General features: G+C 46.5%; 1 protein-coding gene across 2 annotated transcripts in view; it reads right to left on the reverse strand.

Moving 5' to 3' along the window:
• EXT1 (exostosin glycosyltransferase 1) overlaps positions 1 to 18,153 on the reverse strand; it is a 191,487-nt gene extending 173,334 nt beyond the window's left edge. The window contains exon 1 of one of the 2 annotated variants that reach the window (XM_026110092.2): positions 16,445 to 18,150. In XM_026110092.2, coding sequence (XP_025965877.2) covers positions 16,445 to 17,397 — 953 coding nt within the window. In that variant the 5' untranslated portion in view covers positions 17,398 to 18,150. Of the gene's footprint in view, positions 1 to 16,444 lie in introns of both variants that reach the window. The other variant, XM_064507825.1, reaches the window with a different exon arrangement.
• Positions 18,154 to 19,018: the final 865 nt, after the last annotated feature.

The raw sequence follows: 19,018 nt of genomic DNA on the forward strand, positions 1-19,018 counted from the left end.
ACCGCGCCAGTTTTCTGAAAGGATCTTTTCACACTTTACCTTTAGAACACACAGAGCATACTAGCATCTCTCACTTAAATATCTCATTGCTTTAAATGGTCTATTTCCACTTTTTCCCCTGGAAAAAAATGCCAAGGAAGGGGTCGATATCGCATACAGGACTCTGCAATACCACAAAAGCACATAAAACTGTCACCAGTGAAATAGTACGCTGCATGACTGTTACCCAGTCTAGCTTCTTTTAATCCTGCAGTAGTGGCCACACAGCTACAGGAGGCTGTGATCCCTGGAGAATTTCATCTCCAAGGGCCGCACGGAGCTGAGAATCAGCAATGGGGATGTTCCCGAGAGACCGAGTCCCCCAGGCATAGACACGATGCAGAAACAGCAAAATCTCACAGAGCAGCTAGCGTTTGGTAGTTGGAAGCATTTTTGCACAGTTACAGCAAGCCAAAGTGAAGCACAAATGCACACAGTTCTGCAAATAAATTTCAGACAAATAGCAAAACCTGAAGTGAAGTGAGTATAATTTTGTGTTTGAAATTGCTGAACAAATAGGAGTCCCAGTGACCTGGCTGGATTTGGATCAGGCCAGCAATGCTCCAAAGAGAAGATACAGCAGCGGTTATGGTCTGTCAGATGAGCCACAAGGGCCAAAACAAGAGTCCCTATACGCAGCCAAGCAATAAACTGGATATACATAGTTGTCCTCTATTCTGCCAAAGATAAGCTGCATGCAAAAAGGGCTCAAATCTGACTTTAAGGATCGTAGCTCAAAAATATTGACCTTTATTCTTTGCCTGTATAGCCTACAGATATTCCTTCTCTTCCTTTACTCAGTCTTTGAAATAAAAACTATAGTTTGGATGGAAATTTTTCTGAAGGAAGACAAAAAGCATCTTCCCCACCCCTAAAAATACAGAGGTGCCTTCATGTGTAGGCACTCACACTTAGTACTCCCTTATAGGAGGGGTTTAAAACACTATAATAATTGATTCGCTACTAATTTGGAGAGGGGCTAAAAGAGTACAAAGGGATCCTTATCTTGCAAATAGAACAAAACAAGACAGAAAAGAGCTCATTCTTAGGCTTATAAAACAAGCCTTTACAGATAATTATATTTTATTACTCTTCATTTTATGAGGATTGTGTTATACAAAACAAATACCAGATGCCTATTTGTTTCATGGGGTTGGGGGTGGGATGAATCTCTGCAAGCACTGTTGTGAGCAGCACTGCTTTTAATTAAACACAATAAATGCATAAAAATTAATACTGTTTGAAACCAGCAGGTAGGAAGCAAACGTATGAAGTCTAGCTGCTGAAAGACCCTTTTCCCTCATAGCTCATACTGCAAGAAACATTCACAAGCCAAATATTCATAGCCTAGAGCTGGTGCTCCTTCAGCAAGGTCATTTACAGAATTCATTTTTCTGAAAACTTAATGCCAAACTTTGCAGATAACGTAAAGCTTTAAAAAAAGTGGGGATTTAATGCAACCTGTTAAAATGACACACACAGACCCAAGCAGAAAAACCCATTGAAAAGATAAAGAAAGAAAGAGTCAAGCATCTTATAGATGAGGATACCTACTCAAATGAGGGAAGAGGGAGAGAGAAAGCAAGGCGGTGTAAAGTGATTTCTGGGTACCTTGGAACAGAGCAAAGTGGCTATACTGATATTTCAAAATGGGCCTGATCCTCCAAAGGTTGACTTGCTATACTCTTGTCAGATATTCTTCCAAGTAGTCTGACAGCAGTAGACAGGACCAAACCTCTAGTTTGAAACAAGGAACGTACATCTGAAACATGGAGAATACAACTGGAGGGAGGCATGCAAAGCACGTGCAAACACAAAAGCAAAAATTGGACATAGCTCCTCAAGGAAAATAAAACATACCCAACTTTTCAGCAACAGCCAGATGTCAGTGATCCACCCCCACCGAGGCGCCACTAGGAAATTTATTTCCCGCTTTCAGTGGTCGTTTCCTTTTTCATTTTAATTGCATTAAGATCCAATCATGAAGCAACAATAGACAACTTCTTAAGGCTGACATTAGCTCTACATTGTAAAACCGATTTTCAACATCATGCCTGGTATTGCTTTAATGTTAACATTCTGCAAAAGAAACTGAAACTGTGTACACAGGATGTCATTCCAACGTAGTGTCTTCTTCTGGAAAAATTAAAAAAAAGAGAGAGATTTCAAAGATACAGTTCAGTAGTAAATGAAAGGTGAGGCAGTGCAACAGTGGAATGGCTTCAATGTTTAGCTGTTCACTTCCAGATTTTCATATATTTTAATTTTGGGAATAGAGGACGGGTCCCCTCTATTATCCTCCACCAGTGCATATTTTCAGCCTAGGCTACTTCCTAATGAAGTTTATTTACAAATGTTCATTAGATTCCACACTTTATTAGTCCAGTCAGTTAATTATAAGACCACAATACCACAAAATGCAATTATAGTAATCAGTGCATTGATTATTGTGAAACATAGTTACCCTGAGAATAAAGTAAATAAGAATTACTGTTATAATAAGTACCCACACCAATAGAGCAATCTGGGATCACACCAGTATCTCTAAATGCTTAGATCTCCAGCTCTATACATACATAGCACATTAGCTCTCACTGCTAATTATTTTACTATGACCTTTGTCAGAAAGATCTTTCATTAAAAATGAAAGAAAACTAGAAAACCTTTTTGCTGTAAAGGATGATAAAAGCCACCAGAAATAGCAAACAGAACAAAAGTTGAAAATCTATTTTCACTGAAGCCCACTGATGTTCCTACGCGTGCAGCCAAAAGACGTGTGGCCTAATCAGTCCATTTGTTATTCTGGTATTCAGCGGCAGCAGCAAATGAAACAGACCTCAGAAAGGTGGAGGCAGCAAAGAAGAGAGTCATGCAAAAAAACGGCAGATGCAAAATGCAATGCTTTTTTGACACATTTAGAGAGAACAATTAGGACGATGACTGGGATCCCACTATACGAGCACAGAGCAAGAGTCTGTCTGGACTGCTGCGGTGCTTCACACCTCCAAACTAACGGCAAAGCCAAGGCACACACGAGGCTGGGGAGAAGGCAACGCTGGCAAACTCATCTGCTGAAAAAATACCAAGCAGTAGCTCCATTTCGCCAGGCACGTGAACGGGGAGTTTCAAGACTGCTGGCAATTTCTCACATTGCCTGGACGGGGCAGGCTGCAGCGCTGCGATGGACAGAGGCTCTCTGAAACCCTCGCCCCAAATGCAGAAACCCTTGGCCACCGCGCCAAGCTCCAGCCCAACCTCGCCAACGCAGGCACTGAGCGCGGCAGGTCTCTGCCCCCAGAGGCTATTAATGCGCCTCCCAGATCTTCCTGCTTGCGTTCCTCAGGGTGACCCTATTCACTGTAATCCAGAAACTGTTATTTATTGGCAGATGGACCAAGCCAGCGCTTACAGACAGGTCGCAGCTGTGATTTTCTCAGCTGAAAGGTGAACGAGCATCTCCCATGTATCAACAACTGTGGCTTGGCTTTAGTTATTTCTATAACATACCTACAGGAGTAATTCTGCAGAAAACAAAGGGAAGGTTTTATTATAGTTCTCTGCAATTAAATTTTTGGAAGGGCATGGAAAAGCAATCACATCTGTGTGCAAATTAACAAATAACGACAGGAGCACAGTGTTTATTTATGGCAGGAGGTCTGTCTACAATAAAATACAAGTGCATTGGAGAGCCTGCACCCATGAACTTTCATGTGTCATCTACCCCCCTTCATAAAGCTCTAACAACTCACACACTTTGATTATTTGCACTTTCCCCACTGCCACTTTATTCAGTTTCTTTAATCTTGCCACAACGACAGCAGGACGAAAAGAAAGAAGCAAAGAAAAAAGAGAGAGAAAGAAGAGATTTGAGGCTGAAGAAGCCAGCTTGACAGAGGAACCAGGAAAAATCTGACATAGCGCAAGTCAGAGATGAAAGTACCATAAATAAGGGACATCTAGTGTGTTTATTAAAATGGTGGCATGCTTCTCATAAGGAAAACACATCTTCGACACCTCCTCAAAATTGCTCTCATAAAACAGCCATCTAGCCATCTAGGGCTGCCAAGTTTAGCAGTGATGGTGCCTTTAACTGAATATGCATAGAAGCTATTTGAGACACGTGTCCAGTCCAAAACTAAAATAAAAAAATATTTTAAAATCTTGTTTAAACTGTCCCATATGCCAAAGGCAACCTTCAAGTCTGAAAGCATCCCAGGTAGTACAGGGGAAGGTAAGACAATCTTGAATTAAGACCTGGAGAACTGTTTCTAAAGAAATAAACTGGGGCAGGGGGGCGCTGGGGAAGGGTGTCACATACAGAAATGAAGGAAAAAAAAAAAAGCATGACTGCCTGAAATAGTTCCCCATCTTCAAAAATGTCACCTTAAAATTCATACCTATATCATTCACCTTGCTGCTGTCAGAGTTTTATTGCCCTTACTTTGAGAATTTTGCTGGCACTTAATATGCAGGAGAAGTACACAGGAATAGATCCTGCTGCCATAGATAATGCAGTTCTAAGGGAAACCCATCAATTGTTAATGGCCATGCAAATTGTTGAAACTAGAGAGTTATTCACAGTTATCTCACTGTGATTTGGTAAGTGTCCATGCCTGATGTGATCACTCACTTGATATATTATTCCATTACAATTCAAGTAGTAGCCTTACCTTTCAGTTTTAGGGGGGAAAAAAGCGTGAGAGACTGGGAAGGGATATTATTTGTTTTAAATTTTTTTAAACAGTCATATCTACCTTTTTGTATGAAGGTTTTACAGTAAGATAAATCTCTCCCTAAGACTACAGTCATGCCTTAGTGAAATGTTTAAATCCCTCTGATCAGAAACTAAAGAAGTTTAGCATGCATTTTCAGAGCCTGATCTTGCAAAGTACCTTCTCAGTTTTCAACCATATTCAGAGTTCCCACATCCTTTGGGGCACTGGATCCTCAGACTGCAGTTTGCACGATTTTACTTTCCGACCAGTGTTTTGTGGTGCTTATGCTAAAATATTCTGATATTTAATAATCTATAGACATTTCCTCAAATTCATAATGCACGCACTCTCTTGCAGCACCAACTTACTGATTATTAATTTTCAGCTTTATTGCAGCTCCAACAGATCAGATGCTTTTATTATTCTTCCTGTCTGAGATTTATTACTTTTACTGAAGTGTAGTTTGGTTTTTTTTGATTTTGTTTGTTCGTTTTTAAACAGCCCTTAAGGGGGGAAATGTTACTCTTCTTTATAAAGTAATTCTGAAAGCACAGTACACAAAATAAATCCCTTAATTATATTTCCCACTAGGATTAGATAAATTATATTTAATTAAAAAAAATTGCAAGCATCCAGCACAATTGTTGGTGGCAAATCCAGGAGATAAAACATTTACATGTTTATCTTCCTGAAGTAGGTGATTGCGTCTATGAGCAAAGATACCCATACAGGCCTTCACAGGTGTAAATTCAGACACTATAAATCAAGATTTATCCTTCACTTCAGATAAAGGTTCTGATTTTTAGAAGCAGCCTCTGATTTTTTTCTTGAGGACAACAGCAAGTACAATCTTGATGGGCTTTCTGGCAGTTAGACACTGAACTACCTGACTGCACCAGTAAATATGGTATTGTGATAAAATAACTGCAATTATTTGCAGGACAAAAAAAAAAATAGAAAATAAACATTATCAGAAGAACCCAAGATCTTCTAGAGGAAAGAAGAAAATCCAGATCTATAACTAAATTTAGTGTGTGGCTGCATGAATGAAATGCACCCAAACTCACCATACAACGTACAGGCAGTGTCACTTGGTCCCCGGTATGCCAAGCCTGCTGCTGGGCATCTCTGTGCTCTGCTCACTCCCTTGCAGTCAGCAACAGGCAACTTTGAGCTCTGCTGGCTTAATCCAATACGGTAAGAACAGACCAAACTAACCCCCCCAGTTACACCCAACAGAGGAAGCACACAAACTGATTTCCAATGCTTGAATGCAGGAACCTGCAGCAAAGATTTATTTCCCTGACAGAGGAGACGTCCAGCAACCTTGCAGACTGCAGATCAAAGCAAATGGGACAACATCAACACTTCCCCCCATCACCTGCCAAAATCCTCCAACTGGCTGTGGGTCTTTTACTGCAGCAAGTCTGAAGCACTCACTCTCAGCCTCTTCGCCTTAACCATCATCTCACTCCTACTCTAACAGGCTTCAATCATTTGCTACTCCTCACTCAAAGCTCCCTTCACCTGCTTGACCTGGTTTCATGCCTTGGCTCACATCCTCCTCCTCCTCCTCTGGGCCATCGCTGAGGCTACACTCTTCCTTGCAAGCACCCTCCACTCAGCTCTTCTCCATTCGCCCCTTACCTGCACCACTGTTGAGAAGCTCATGCTCTGACTGCCAGCTGTGCGGATCATAAAGTGTATTGCATTTGTAGGGAAACCATTGATACCACGCTCTTTTCATAGCCTCAGATACCTTAGTATTAAGGGGACAGGGCCCTCCACATATACTTTGAAAACACTGTGGTACACATTTGCCATTTAGGAATCATTGCCAATACTGCTACACTTAGTCCTTCAGCGTTGCGCTCTCAGTTTTGCTTTGGAGCAGAAGAATGATTGATCTTATTGATTTGTGTCAACATTCTGACACAGTCTCATTGACCTGCGGTAATTTCGTGGGAGGAGTTTAGAGAGGAACCGAAGACGGCATTTTCTGTAACACACCATGCTGCTGGAAGAGAAAATGTTATTAGAGTGGCTGGTGCAGACATCAATAGGACCAACTTAAGACTCAAACTGACAAAGTGAGCAACGAGACATTTCACACAACCATGTTTATAGCAAATCTACTGCAAAAAAACCAACTGTATAATTATAATCTATTACAATTATGCAAAGAAGTAACATTTCAGAGAGGCCTTCTCATTTCCCATTCTTAGCACTGAATACTTTTGTTTTGCAGCCAATCAACTAAATTAGCCCTAATTCTGTTTCATTCAGAAACACAAAGAGTATATTAGAGAAAAAAGTGAACAAACAGGAAATTCACTTAGGAACCCAAGAATTATTTCGCTTTCATGTATTTCTGGATTAGAAACCATCGGGGGGGGAAAAAGTCAACGTAAGTAAGGACAGCTTTACTGTATTTACCAACTGCTCTGCAAGATCCCTCGGAATACCCGTCAGAAATGGCAATGCTACAAGAGCTGGAAAAGTGGTGACATTTGGTAAAGTCTGAGTGAAGCAGGGAGAATTAAAAGGCAAAGATGCTAAAAAATGGCCAAGTACCCTGACCTACATCAACTGACAAATGAAGCACCCAGAAAAGCTCTGGTGTGTCCCCCCACCACCACCACCACTCTTGAAAACAGCTACTTTATGCTGCTTCTAATGACTATCACCTCTTATTGGAAAGCCAAAGTCAGACCTACACTCACCGCTGCTTCCCAAGAAGGGGTCACAAAAAACATTAATGAATAATATTTTGGTTTTTTATGAAGCGCTTTCCCTACAATACTCTAAAGTACTAAAGTAACCCCCCAAAATGCTTATGAAAAGCAAAGTATCGTTCCCCATTTTAAAACCGAGGCACATGGAAATGTAACGATATGCCCGGTGAAGGAGAAGTCAGCAGCAAGCCTGGTCTTCTGACTGCAGCCCCTCACGACCTGCTCGCACCATGGCAGGGGAAGGCTGGGAGCCCCCAAGACAGCCCTACCAGCACCGTACCTATCAAGGGGACTACAGGAGCGCTGGAAAGTCTGTTCTTCTGAAAAATGAAACGGGAGCCTGATTTACCCAACATAAAAACCACAACTGTACTGCCTTTTGGGCACCTGCCTGCTTAGCTCCCATCTGTGCCCTTTCCAAAGAGGCAGCATTACACTGCCCAAAAAGCTGAAGGTAAATCAAAGCAAGATGCAGTGGGAGAGATCAATAGGGAAAAGGCAATATATTTGAAGAAAATGGCATCTTCTTTCTCATGTTCTTGTGGAAACCTCACGCCTTGTACTAACTTAAAATTATGTTTTCTTATTCAACAAAACTACAGTATTTTTAAAAAGCTCCATCACATTTGAAAACTCATCTAACTGAAAACACTCACACTGGTTCTTTCCCAGAAAAGCAGTTAGGCACAAAATATTGCTGAGTTAGAGTCTTTATTTTTTAAAGCGTTACTTCCCTTTTCTCGTGTGAAACAAATCTCATCTCTTTTGTTCCCATTTTCAATTCATTCCTTAAAACTAGTTCCTTTTGTGACTCTGCACTGTGCTGATCCCTCATCTGTCTGCTTCGAAACCATCTCCCGGGTCACGCAAAGTCTGCATTACCATACAGGACAGCAACTGCTACCCAAAGCGCTTTAGAAGACCGTGAGCACACACTTCCATTTCTTCTAATGCAGGGGTGTCACCTGTTAAAAAAATAGTAATTTGCAGAAAAGAGCAGAAGAAATAATGACAGCCAACATCCTCTGGCCCCTGTCTGCAACCTCCTACCTGTCAGGGCCAGCGGCAGCATGTGCTGCAGCTGCTGCAGACTCCTGCGAACGCAGCTGCTTGCCCAGGACACTGGCTCAGTAGCCAGGCGGCCAGCAGAGATGTGGACATGAATTACACCTTCCCTTCCCTCCGCATTACACAGCATCAATGCTCCCTCCTATTTGCCGAGCTTGGCTCCTAAATTAAGGACAAGACTGGCAGACGGCGACAATGCACGTCCCATTTCCTCAGGAAACTCTGATTAAAAAAAAGCAACAAAAAATCATAAATAAAAGCTCAGCATAGCTGGACGAACAGGAAGAGACAAGGAACAAATAAAATCTGCAGTTCAGTGTAAACTATGAGAAGACTGTGCTTTAAAAACAAAATGTCCCAAAATACTCAGTAACACGGAAAGCTGCAGAACCTTAGATGTAACCTGAAGTCACACGGGTACATTCTTGTACGCTGAACTCATCTCCGTATGACATGGGACAGGAGTCTGTATCTTGCATCATCACCTAGATATAGCCAAGTCCTTGAGAAGGGAAATCAGTGCCTCCAACAGTACAGAGCACATTATTTAACTTCATTTTTAATCAAAATAGTTATTTACGTACCTACTGATTACTTTTTTTCTAGTCAGTAAAATAGGCCATTTACCAAAGACCACAAAACTCTGTGGATTTTCTCAGAGACCTTGCAGAGAGAAAGGGAAAACAATCATGGATAATACTCCAGAAATCACCAGATTACAACCAGTTCTCCTGACTCACATCTGTTGAGTAAATAAGTATTTTGTGCCTACTAGTTTCATTTACTTCTCTCTGTTGCAGACGTCTGGAATTTTACTTTCCAGTGGACGGTTGCGGGTTGTATATGGGGTAAAAGGATTATTCCTAGCCAAAGTCAAATCAGTACTCTTCTCTGTTCAGCTGCAGTTAGTGTTATTCTTTGGCTGAAACTCTTCTCATTCAAACCAATTCAGGCTGGAAGCTGAACTTCGGAGGACACATCGCGGGCAAGTTCAGCAGAAGAAACCCCAGCTGAAGAGCAGTTTCCAGCCACCATCTCCTGGCAGGAACTGAGGAGGCTAAAGGCCTATGCAGGACTCTCCTCTCCCACCACATCTGCACACATGCACAGGAACGGCGACAACTCCGGGAATAAACTGATTCAATGGAGATCCAAAGGCAACTACAGTGCACCACGGGCAATGACAGTATATAACCCCCAGAGGAGGTCAAAATTAGGCCTTTCTTCTCCCACTAGGAGCAGTTTAATGGAGTTCACCTCAGGCTGGTGTGAGAAATCCCTGGCGAGATCTGCAAAGGTTGGGGTTTACCCGCGCAGAGCCAGCGCGGGGCAGACAGGAAGGAGAAGGCAGGGCAGCAGCGGGGCTCTCCGCTGGCTGCAGTACCTCGCCACCGCACCGCATCGGGTTTAATATCACCCGAAGACATAAGTGGAAATGTTACCTTTGGTCCAGTTCTGGTTTGTGCTCAACAAACACCTCAAACCACCAGTTTTGGTTGTAGTTCTGCTTAAAATGAAAACAGTGGCTCAAACCATTTGTTTTTATTTGAGTTCTGTTCTATTGCCAACCATTTTTTCAGTGACAACTATGTATCAATAAATTAACCTAGAACAATTTTCCTGGGCATGGAAAACAGGAGCAGTGTCCCTCTGGCTTTGGGAGTAGTTTTCACCTACATTGCTGCGTACAGAAAAAGCCTACGCCGGACCAGACCAGCTGGCCATCTAATGTAATGCTTTGTCACCACAGAGTCTAGCATTAGATGCTTCACAGAGAGATGCAGAAAAGCCTGCAGCGATTAATTATATTAATAACTTGCCCCACAAGAAAACTTAATTACTTGAGGTTAGGAGGGAGCTTGGTTTAAGGCCGGCAGGCAGGGTGTGTTATCTGCCTGGGCATGACCCTACGCAACCGGCCACACGTGCTGCCGCTTTCCGAGGAGCTCTCCTACTTCTGTGAACTTCTGTGCGGGGAAGCACGCACTGCACTCGCAGAGCCCCCTTTCTATGCAGACACGGTCACGAAGCTCAAGGAATTTCATGCACGACGAGAGCCGGGAGTTGTTATTGCTGCTGTGATGCTGGCGTCATCCTGGACTACAAGTGCACCAGGTCACAGGCACACGTGCACCATCCTCCACGAGAACTTATGTTTTCCACGTGTCCTCTTTATTTAGATGGCAACTACTGCTTCTTGTTCTGCTTAGCTTCAAAGCAACAGAGCAATCGCTGTTGAGTAAAGAAGTGAGGATTAGAGGTAACACTGAGGTAAGAAAAGAAGTGGAAATATTGAAGGCAGCAAGATGAAAGAGGATGAGGAAGAAAGGGACAGAGGCGAAGAGCCGTTCTGCAACCAGTGACAAGGATCTGGCTCCAACAGCGAGGCCAAGGGCTTTGCTGCTGCCGAGAGCTCAGGCAAGGCCACAGCTGCTCCTGTCACCTCTACTCCCAGCTCCTGCCAGAGAACCGGCCTGGGGGGATACAAAGCACCTAGAAACCCCTATTTTGCTCCCACATGGCGGGGGGGGGCCCTGAGCCCCCATCCTCTCTAGGAAGCCACTTGCATTAAATCTGCACTGACAGGCATGTGAGGACACTTTGCAAGACATGCAGAAAGAGGAACGTGTTAGAGCAAATTTCTCAGATGCGTGTTAGAGCAGGGGTGCTTTGTTATTTACCCATTTACTGCATTTTGCAATAAATGCGTTGTAAAACAGGCAAATTTCCAATTGTTTGAAAATTGATATTAAAATAAAAAGTAGTCTGATGGGGATAGGTCTTTGCAGGAGCCAAGATACTCTGGGAAAATGCCCAGGCTCTCTCAGTAGTTCCTGAGTTTCATCCAAACTACAGAAGAGGCCCAATGATATATAAAATCCATAGGCTGACTCCAGTCTCAGCTCAGCTCACTGAATTCAGGAACAGATCTGTGTCTGACAACAGCTGCTATCAACTTGGATGCTTCCTCAGCCCCCTTCTAAATAAGAGCTGAACTGTAAAAGCTTTTCAATAATTCTGAAAATAAGTCAGTAGGTGCTTAAGGGTGGCAGTTACATTTTAATACAATACACTGAAATTCAATACGCTGAAAATACAAGAATTTTGCCTTTGTTCAAAACATGCACATACAGGCATACACAATGTTTAGATTATCATTACACGTTGAACAGACATGCCTAAGCCTTACTTTATGTTTTCATGCCTCTCTTGTGAGTGGTAAAGTCAGCCCTAGTGTCTGGTTCTACTGATTTTTTTTTAATTGTATTTTATTCCTGTTGAAGAAGAAATGAAACTAGAAGTTACTTTTCTTTCTATTCTGTGCTATTGCACATCACTGTAAGCTTTGCTCAGGACAGCATTTCTATAGGCAGGAGACTCAGCTGTGATTGACACAAGTGCTACCAGTAGAGTGCATACCAGGTAAACCCATGATATACCAGGAATTAATGAAAATATCCACAGCTGTGTGCTCAGCTGCACATATTCACCATTAAAACTACATACACAACCCCACTGAATGTCACCCTGTCACCCACAGAGATCTCTCATACATATAAGCATGTTAAACTGATGCTGCCTTCAGACCTGGCCTGTTAGTCTTTAACCTCTCTGCAAGTACCAAGATAACACCCAAGTAGATGGTTATACAGCTCTTTAGGTAGATTCATCCTAAACCAAGAGCCTTCAGCACTCTCTCACTAGTCCCCATGTCACAAAGTCTTCTGCCTTTTGCCTGGATTTCTCTGTTTGGTCTTGATCATACAGTCTGTTTGAGCACTGACCAGCTGAAAAACATATTAAGACCACAAAGGACACCAAGCTACACTAGCTGTGTCCTCCATCATACATATGTACCAAAAAAAGGACCAGATTCCTCAAAACAAAAAAATTATTTTGTTTTTGCTGACTTGCCCCTCATCCTTCCTACCCTCTTCAGCCCCCCCCATTATTTGTTTTTCCCCATGTATTCATTTTCCATCATTAGTTTCAGCTATCCTGCACAGATATCAACAAAAAGCCTCCAATTAACTTGAATAAGCTTTTGATGAGGCCTTACATTTTTGGATATGACCACTGCTACTCTCTCCATTTTCTAAGGGCAGAGTTGTTCACAGATTGGAGATACGTTGCAGACAACTATCACTTTCCTAGAAAGATGTCAGCTTTGGTGCAAATATCTTTTATACATCTTGCTATATTACAACATTGCATTCCTCAATTTCTTTCGCTTTCCACAGTCATTTATACTACCTTCCAAAAGGTAATTATTTGGAACCAGTTAAGCCTGTACATGAATTCTGCCTTTGTTTAAAACACATTGTACATATGTATATATTTAGACTGTCATTAAATATTTAAGAGTTTGTCTTCAAACTTCAGCAGTGCTGTTTATTCACTTAACCCTTTGTGAAATGGAAAGCTTGAAATTAAATTCTACTGTACAGGAATTTAGAAAAATCCATCTGCCCTAGTGATAGATTTAAAGGCCAACTTTGACAGAGACAAGGGCACAGTAAAGAAACTAGAGGCTTGCTTTGTTTTCCTTTATATCTTGTTTGCTACTAGTCTAATCATGATAATGCAATTCATTTTACTCTGCATCAGCTTTATCTGCCGAGATGCATAACTGGGATGCAAATTAATTAGCTGTAACATACAGATGGATCTTTCAATACAATTCAGGGACACTGAGCCAAATATGCTCCCTCCTTTCCCCAGCCCATCCCCAAGGACCCTACACATTTTCCACAGGTGAAGATGACATCTTTCTTACTTTTTTCAGCTTCCTAGCAAGGAAACAATGTATCCTGCAGAAAAGCAGATCTTGTTGCAACTGGACACTGAATATTTTGCTGTAGACAAAACTCCACCACAAATGACTTACATCATATGGCGATGCTAAATCTAACAGGACATAACGCTACTCTGTTGATATGAAACGATCATGTTTTAAATCTGATCACCTAGTTTATCTGGCTTGGCAAGGTCTGTTAGCCAATCACTCATTTCACCCTGGCAAGGATCAATATCTTGGGGCCAGGTCTCTGTGGACAGGGCATCCACACTCCTGTCTTTCATATGAAGCAAAGCAGTTTAAATGTCACAGCAAAAGAATAAAAAATTGGCACAGAAGACAGAGTGCAATATACAACTTCGCCAACTCTATATGGCTGTGCAAATATATATATCTTGGAGAATGCATTTTTCTTCCTTTTGATTAAAGCCACGTGGACACATTGTTAAATCCGAGCTGAAAAATCCCTGCCAAAGTGGCTCTGCTTGCAGTTTCCAAGACCCACTAAGTGATTTTCAAGTCAGCACAGGCCCCAGCTTTATTTAGAGGCATGTCTCTCCCAAGTACTACAGCCTTGTTCACCATCGCATTCTGTTTCAGGCTGAATGAATAGAGGCTCCTCTCTCTTACAACCGTCACGCATAGGTTACATACCCACATGCAGGAATTTCTACTAGCAGACCAGAGGGACGCTACCCTCAGGATGTGACCTTGTCAGGTTTCATAAACTGAGCCGAGTGTCAGGCGTGGTCAGCGTTTGAATGGGAGAAGCACCAAATCCAGGACACTCCAGGAAGCAGTACTGGAGTATCAGTAGATGGCATACTTTGCTGTAAATCAGCACTGAATCACCGGCGTTAAGGGGCAGCAGCAGGCTCTGGCAGGTGCACTGCTTCACATAAGACACAAGGTTAAAGATCTCTCCCATTTGCAGTGTTCACCAGAGCGAGCTTGTTCATCTCACAAGCCTGACCACAAGTTATACTCAGCCTGCCTCGACTCCTCATGTAATCTCATTTTCCTGCAATCACCTATTTTTTTTTATTTCCTGTCTTAAACAGCAACATTTTGATGGAATATTAAAGTCATCATACACCACCCCAGATACGGTTGCATTTCAGTGGCAAGTTTATTTTTAATATGAATAACACTACATACTAGTTGGGTTAACGTTTCCATATCCTCTGATACACAGTTAAGTGCACTCCTAACTACAAAAAGGGCTGCAAATAATTTTTTTTTTTTAAGGAGGGGCAGAGTTTATACTGAGAAGTATATCTTTTATTAGGCCAAATGGCATAGCTGGAAAAAATGAACAAGGCCTTACTCATGTCAAACAACTGGCTGGTATGTTTGCTTTTATAACAACCTTACAACACACAGTTTGTAGAACATATCAAATGATCTACAGTTTTCACGTCTTTAAACTAGCTCAAACTACTTAAACTTGTGCCAAACAAAAATATAACCTGAAAGGCCAAAGTCATTTTCTTCCTCAAAGCAGGTCCCTTTAAACATCGTGTTAAGGGGATCCCAGGTCAAAGGGACTCCCAGAGCACAAACAACAACATTTTAGCTACACGCTTAGGATTGATATTGTATATTTTTTCCACATAAACATCATTTTGTCACTCAATCATCAGTTTTCTGAATGTGAACAGTATTAAAAGTTTATCAGCTATCTGCACTGCTGTCTTCTCCCTGCCTAAGGTGGCTTTAAAATAATCGGAAGGTGAATAAAGTTCATTCAAGAACACATACAGTCTTCCTCATGTTTTAGTGTTACCTTACCAACCTCTCTCAAACCTCTGTGGCAAATTTTAGTGGAGAAAAATTCCAGCAAATTGGAAATTCTGATCAGCATTAATGCTGTTGTAGGGTTTTCTTCACTGCTCTTCTCCAGGAGCATTTTTCCACCCACATGCTATTCCACTACGCGTTGCAAACCCCTTCAGCCTCTGGCAGCTCTCAGTGCAGCTCCACAGTGTACTAACTCAGCGGTATAAAGCCAGTTTGTTTCAATTTAGTTTCTAACTTGTGCAACATGGTAAACACTCTCATGCAAAAAACTTCATCTATATCTACTCGGCGGCAGCATAGCGGTGGTCAGCATTTAAATGAACTAATCAGCTCCAAACAGCCTAATCAGCACCGCAGTTCTGGAGGTAAGTCCCAGGATATGATTTTCCCAAAGGCTTCATACACAAACCTGAAAAGCATATTGGGAGGATAACAAGGATAACACTGCAGCAACCTAAAATTTGGCTAAACTTATCTATAGGGACATGACAAAAAGAAAAAGGCAGGAAAAACAAAGAAACCTGGTGCTAACAGGACTTGCGAAGTGTGTTCATGCCCCTGGAGCATTCTCTCTCTCACACATGAAAATTTTAAACTCAGAGACAGAAAAAAGAAGCGCCGACTGTGTTATGTTCTCCATCCTCTTCTGATGTTGCATCAAATCTGAACCAAGAGCAGAAAGGCTGTGAGGCACCTCACTGCCCCGCCACTGAGACGCACAGATTGCGCCCGGACCCTGGGCAGTGCTTTCGGGGAGACGTGAGCTGTTACCCTCAGGAACTAAACCACTGCACAGGCGGGTACAAGCCCTCAGCTCTCCTCAAACTTTGGCTTAGGTGGAGAACTCCAGGGCTGGGAAGGACGAGGGCATTTACCCTGCAGAGGCACGGGACGAGCGGTGGTGCCGGCTGCCAGAGCAGCCTCCAGCAGCATCTCTGCCGCCGGCTGAGCCGGCGCAGCCGAAGGGCTGCGAGCATGGATGCTCCACAGGTCCTCGGTCCCTGGGCAGCCTAAGCCAAAACGCCAGGACTCCGGGCTGCCTTTTCCCATCTCCCTCCCTGCTCCGCGATGCACAGCAACACACCACAGCAATCTCACAGCAGAGAGGAAAAAGAAGAAAACACACACACACTCCCCAAAAAAGAAACAAAAATCGTGACTTTCCTTCGGCCTGAAAGCACCTACCAGCCTTTAGATAGAGCAGTGCCTGACAGCTGCGGAGACCCCGAGCCGGAAAGGCTGGCGTCCCCCGAGCGCGCCCGCGCAGCGGAGGGGCCCCGCTCACTTACTTTTCGTATTCGGTGTTGTCTCTATCACAACGCGAATCCTTGTGCTTTTGCCAGTCTTTGCCATGCTTGCAGGTGGTCAAGAGGACAACATCCTCCCCGTTATGGACGTGATATAAGGCATTCCTGGTGTCTGACCCTATCCCTGTCAGGTACCTTTTCCCCTTGAATACCAACATGTACTTCCTGAGAGGAGGGATGGTGTTGAACCTCAAAAATCCCTTCTCCCCTCCTGTCCTAGGATGATCCTTAGAAAAGAGCGGAATAGAAACATCAAAATTGGGTCTGAAGTTTTCAGTACTGATGCTGGCTTTGGCCAGCATGGCCTGGCCGATGTCGAACCCCACGTCCTCGGTGTAATCGGGCCAGGTGCCGGAATATAAATTAAAAATCAAGTGATTTCTGCCGTTGTTCCACAAGTGGAGGCTCTGCACCTTGGAGCGGAGGTTGTGCACGTACTGCGGGGAGAGCTGGTCCCGGTCTAGCGTGTCGAGGCTGAGGACGAAGAGGCACGCCTGGCCCGGGTCCGAGGTGTAGAAGCGGGAGCCCTCGATGGCCGCCAGGACGTTCTGGTAACTTTCGGCGATCTTCTCGCCCTTCTGCTGCGGGTACACGTACACCTTGAAGCCGTTCCTCTGGCAGAGGGCGAAGTCGAAGCAGGACTCCATGCGGCAGCGGCGCCCGCGGTACAGCCCGGCGCTGGCGTCCCGCCGCTGCCGGGGCGAGACGCGCCCGCCGCCGCCGCCGCCGTCGGGGCCCGGCCGCTCGGCGAAGGGCCGCAGGGCGTCGGGGAAGCGCGGCCAGGGCCGCTCGGCGCCGGGGCCATGCCGGCTACCGGGCGGCTGGCCGCGGCGCGGGCTGCGGGCGGCCCTCCACTGCAGGCCGCCGAGGTAGAAGAGCAGGGCGAGACACGTGCCGGCGGAGAGCAGCGTGAAGTAGCGTTTTTTGGCCTGCATGTGTCCTGCGGGGGGCCGGGGGGCTGCGGAGGAACGCGGGGACGGCCCCAGCTCGCCGGGCAGCGCGCTCAGCGCCAGTCCGCCATCTTCCCGCCGGCAAACACTTCAAACTCGCTGCGCCCGCCGCCGCGCTGCTCCCTTCGCAGAGCCGCGGGCCGGGGCCGCGCATGTGGGCGACGGCGCTAACTTTCTCCGCGGCGGTCCCTCATCTCCGGCGGGCGGCGGCGGCCCGGCGGCGGCCCGGCGGGGCGCCCCGCATGCACACGGGGGCCGCCCCCCGCGCGGGGCGGGCGCCGGGGCAGCCGCGCTCCCGCCTTCCCGCCGCTGCTGGCGCCGCGCTGCTCCGCCACGCTCCCCGCGGGCGCGCGCGGCCGGCCGGGGGCGCCGCCGCCGGCGCCGGGCGGAGCGGAGCAGAGCAGAGCGCGGCGGTGCGGGCGGGCGCTCACAGCCTGCGGCCGCCGCGCCGTAGCCTCACGAAGCCCTGCATCGCCCGCCGCCGCCCGCCCCTCTGCGCGCCCGCTGAATGGCCCCCGCGGCGGAGCGGCGGCCGCGAGGATCCTCCTCCTCCTCCTCCTCCTCCTCCTCCTCGTCCCTCCTTCCTCCTCCTCCTCCTCCTCCCCGCGGCCCCGGCACCCAGCGGGCGGCAGTCGCAGGAGCCCGCGCCGCTGCCCGCCCTGCCCTGCCCTTCCCTGCCCGCCCGCCCGCGGGCTGCGACCCCCGCGTCACCCGGCCCCCCGCGCACCGCCCATTCCCCGGCACCGCCGCGCTGACCTCATCCAGCCACGCAACCCCGCGCCTCCATTGGCTGGGCGTCACGTCCGGAGGGGCGGGGCTTCCGCTGCACCCATTCATAACCCGCCGGGCGGGCAGGGGTGGGGGGGGGGCACCGCCCCTGAGGGCTCGGTTGGGTTCGGGCTGCGCCGGAGCGGACCGGCCGCGCCTCCGGCCGCGGGGAGGCCGTGCGCCCCAGGGTCGGGCCGGGCCGTGGCGGCCGGGGTCCCGCCTTAGGGGCGCGGTGGGGCCGCGCCGAGCTCCCCCCTGCCGGGCCCGGCTTTCCCCGACCGGGCCGGCTCTCGGCCCGGCTCCGTGCCGGCGGTGCGCGGCCCCGCTGGTGCCCTCTGCCGAGCGCCGCCCCGCAGCGCCGGGGCACGGCGGGGCTGGGGAGGGGGAACTGAGCTAACGGCTCAAAAACCGGGGGGACTGGGGAAAAACGTAACTCCGCGGTGGGCGCCTGAGAGCAGGCGTCCCCGCAGCCTCCCCAGGAGCGGCCGCCCGGCGGCAGCGGGGTCTGACTCATAGCCACCCGGCCGCGGCTCCCCCACCGCTGGGCTCACAGGCAGCGAGGCCGGAATAGTGGCAAAGGCCAGCGTTTCCCCTCCGTTGGGCTGACCGCCTTGAGTCCCAAAGCACCAGGTGCTCCTGGCAGGCACTTTAGAGGTTGATCAAGGGACTAAACTATACGGTGCTGCCTAAGCACCTAACCATCCCTCCAGCTACGTGTTTGTGTTCACACTTCTTGGCATTTAATTCCATAACCAGAAGCCTGATTTACTGGGGAAAGCCATGTCCTTTCACGCAGGCTGTGCATTAGCTTGCACGACGCATGGGAGGGCAGAGCTGG

This window comes from Dromaius novaehollandiae, chromosome 2 (genome assembly GCF_036370855.1).
Source record: "Dromaius novaehollandiae isolate bDroNov1 chromosome 2, bDroNov1.hap1, whole genome shotgun sequence".
Classification (NCBI taxonomy): Eukaryota; Metazoa; Chordata; class Aves; order Casuariiformes; family Dromaiidae; genus Dromaius; species Dromaius novaehollandiae.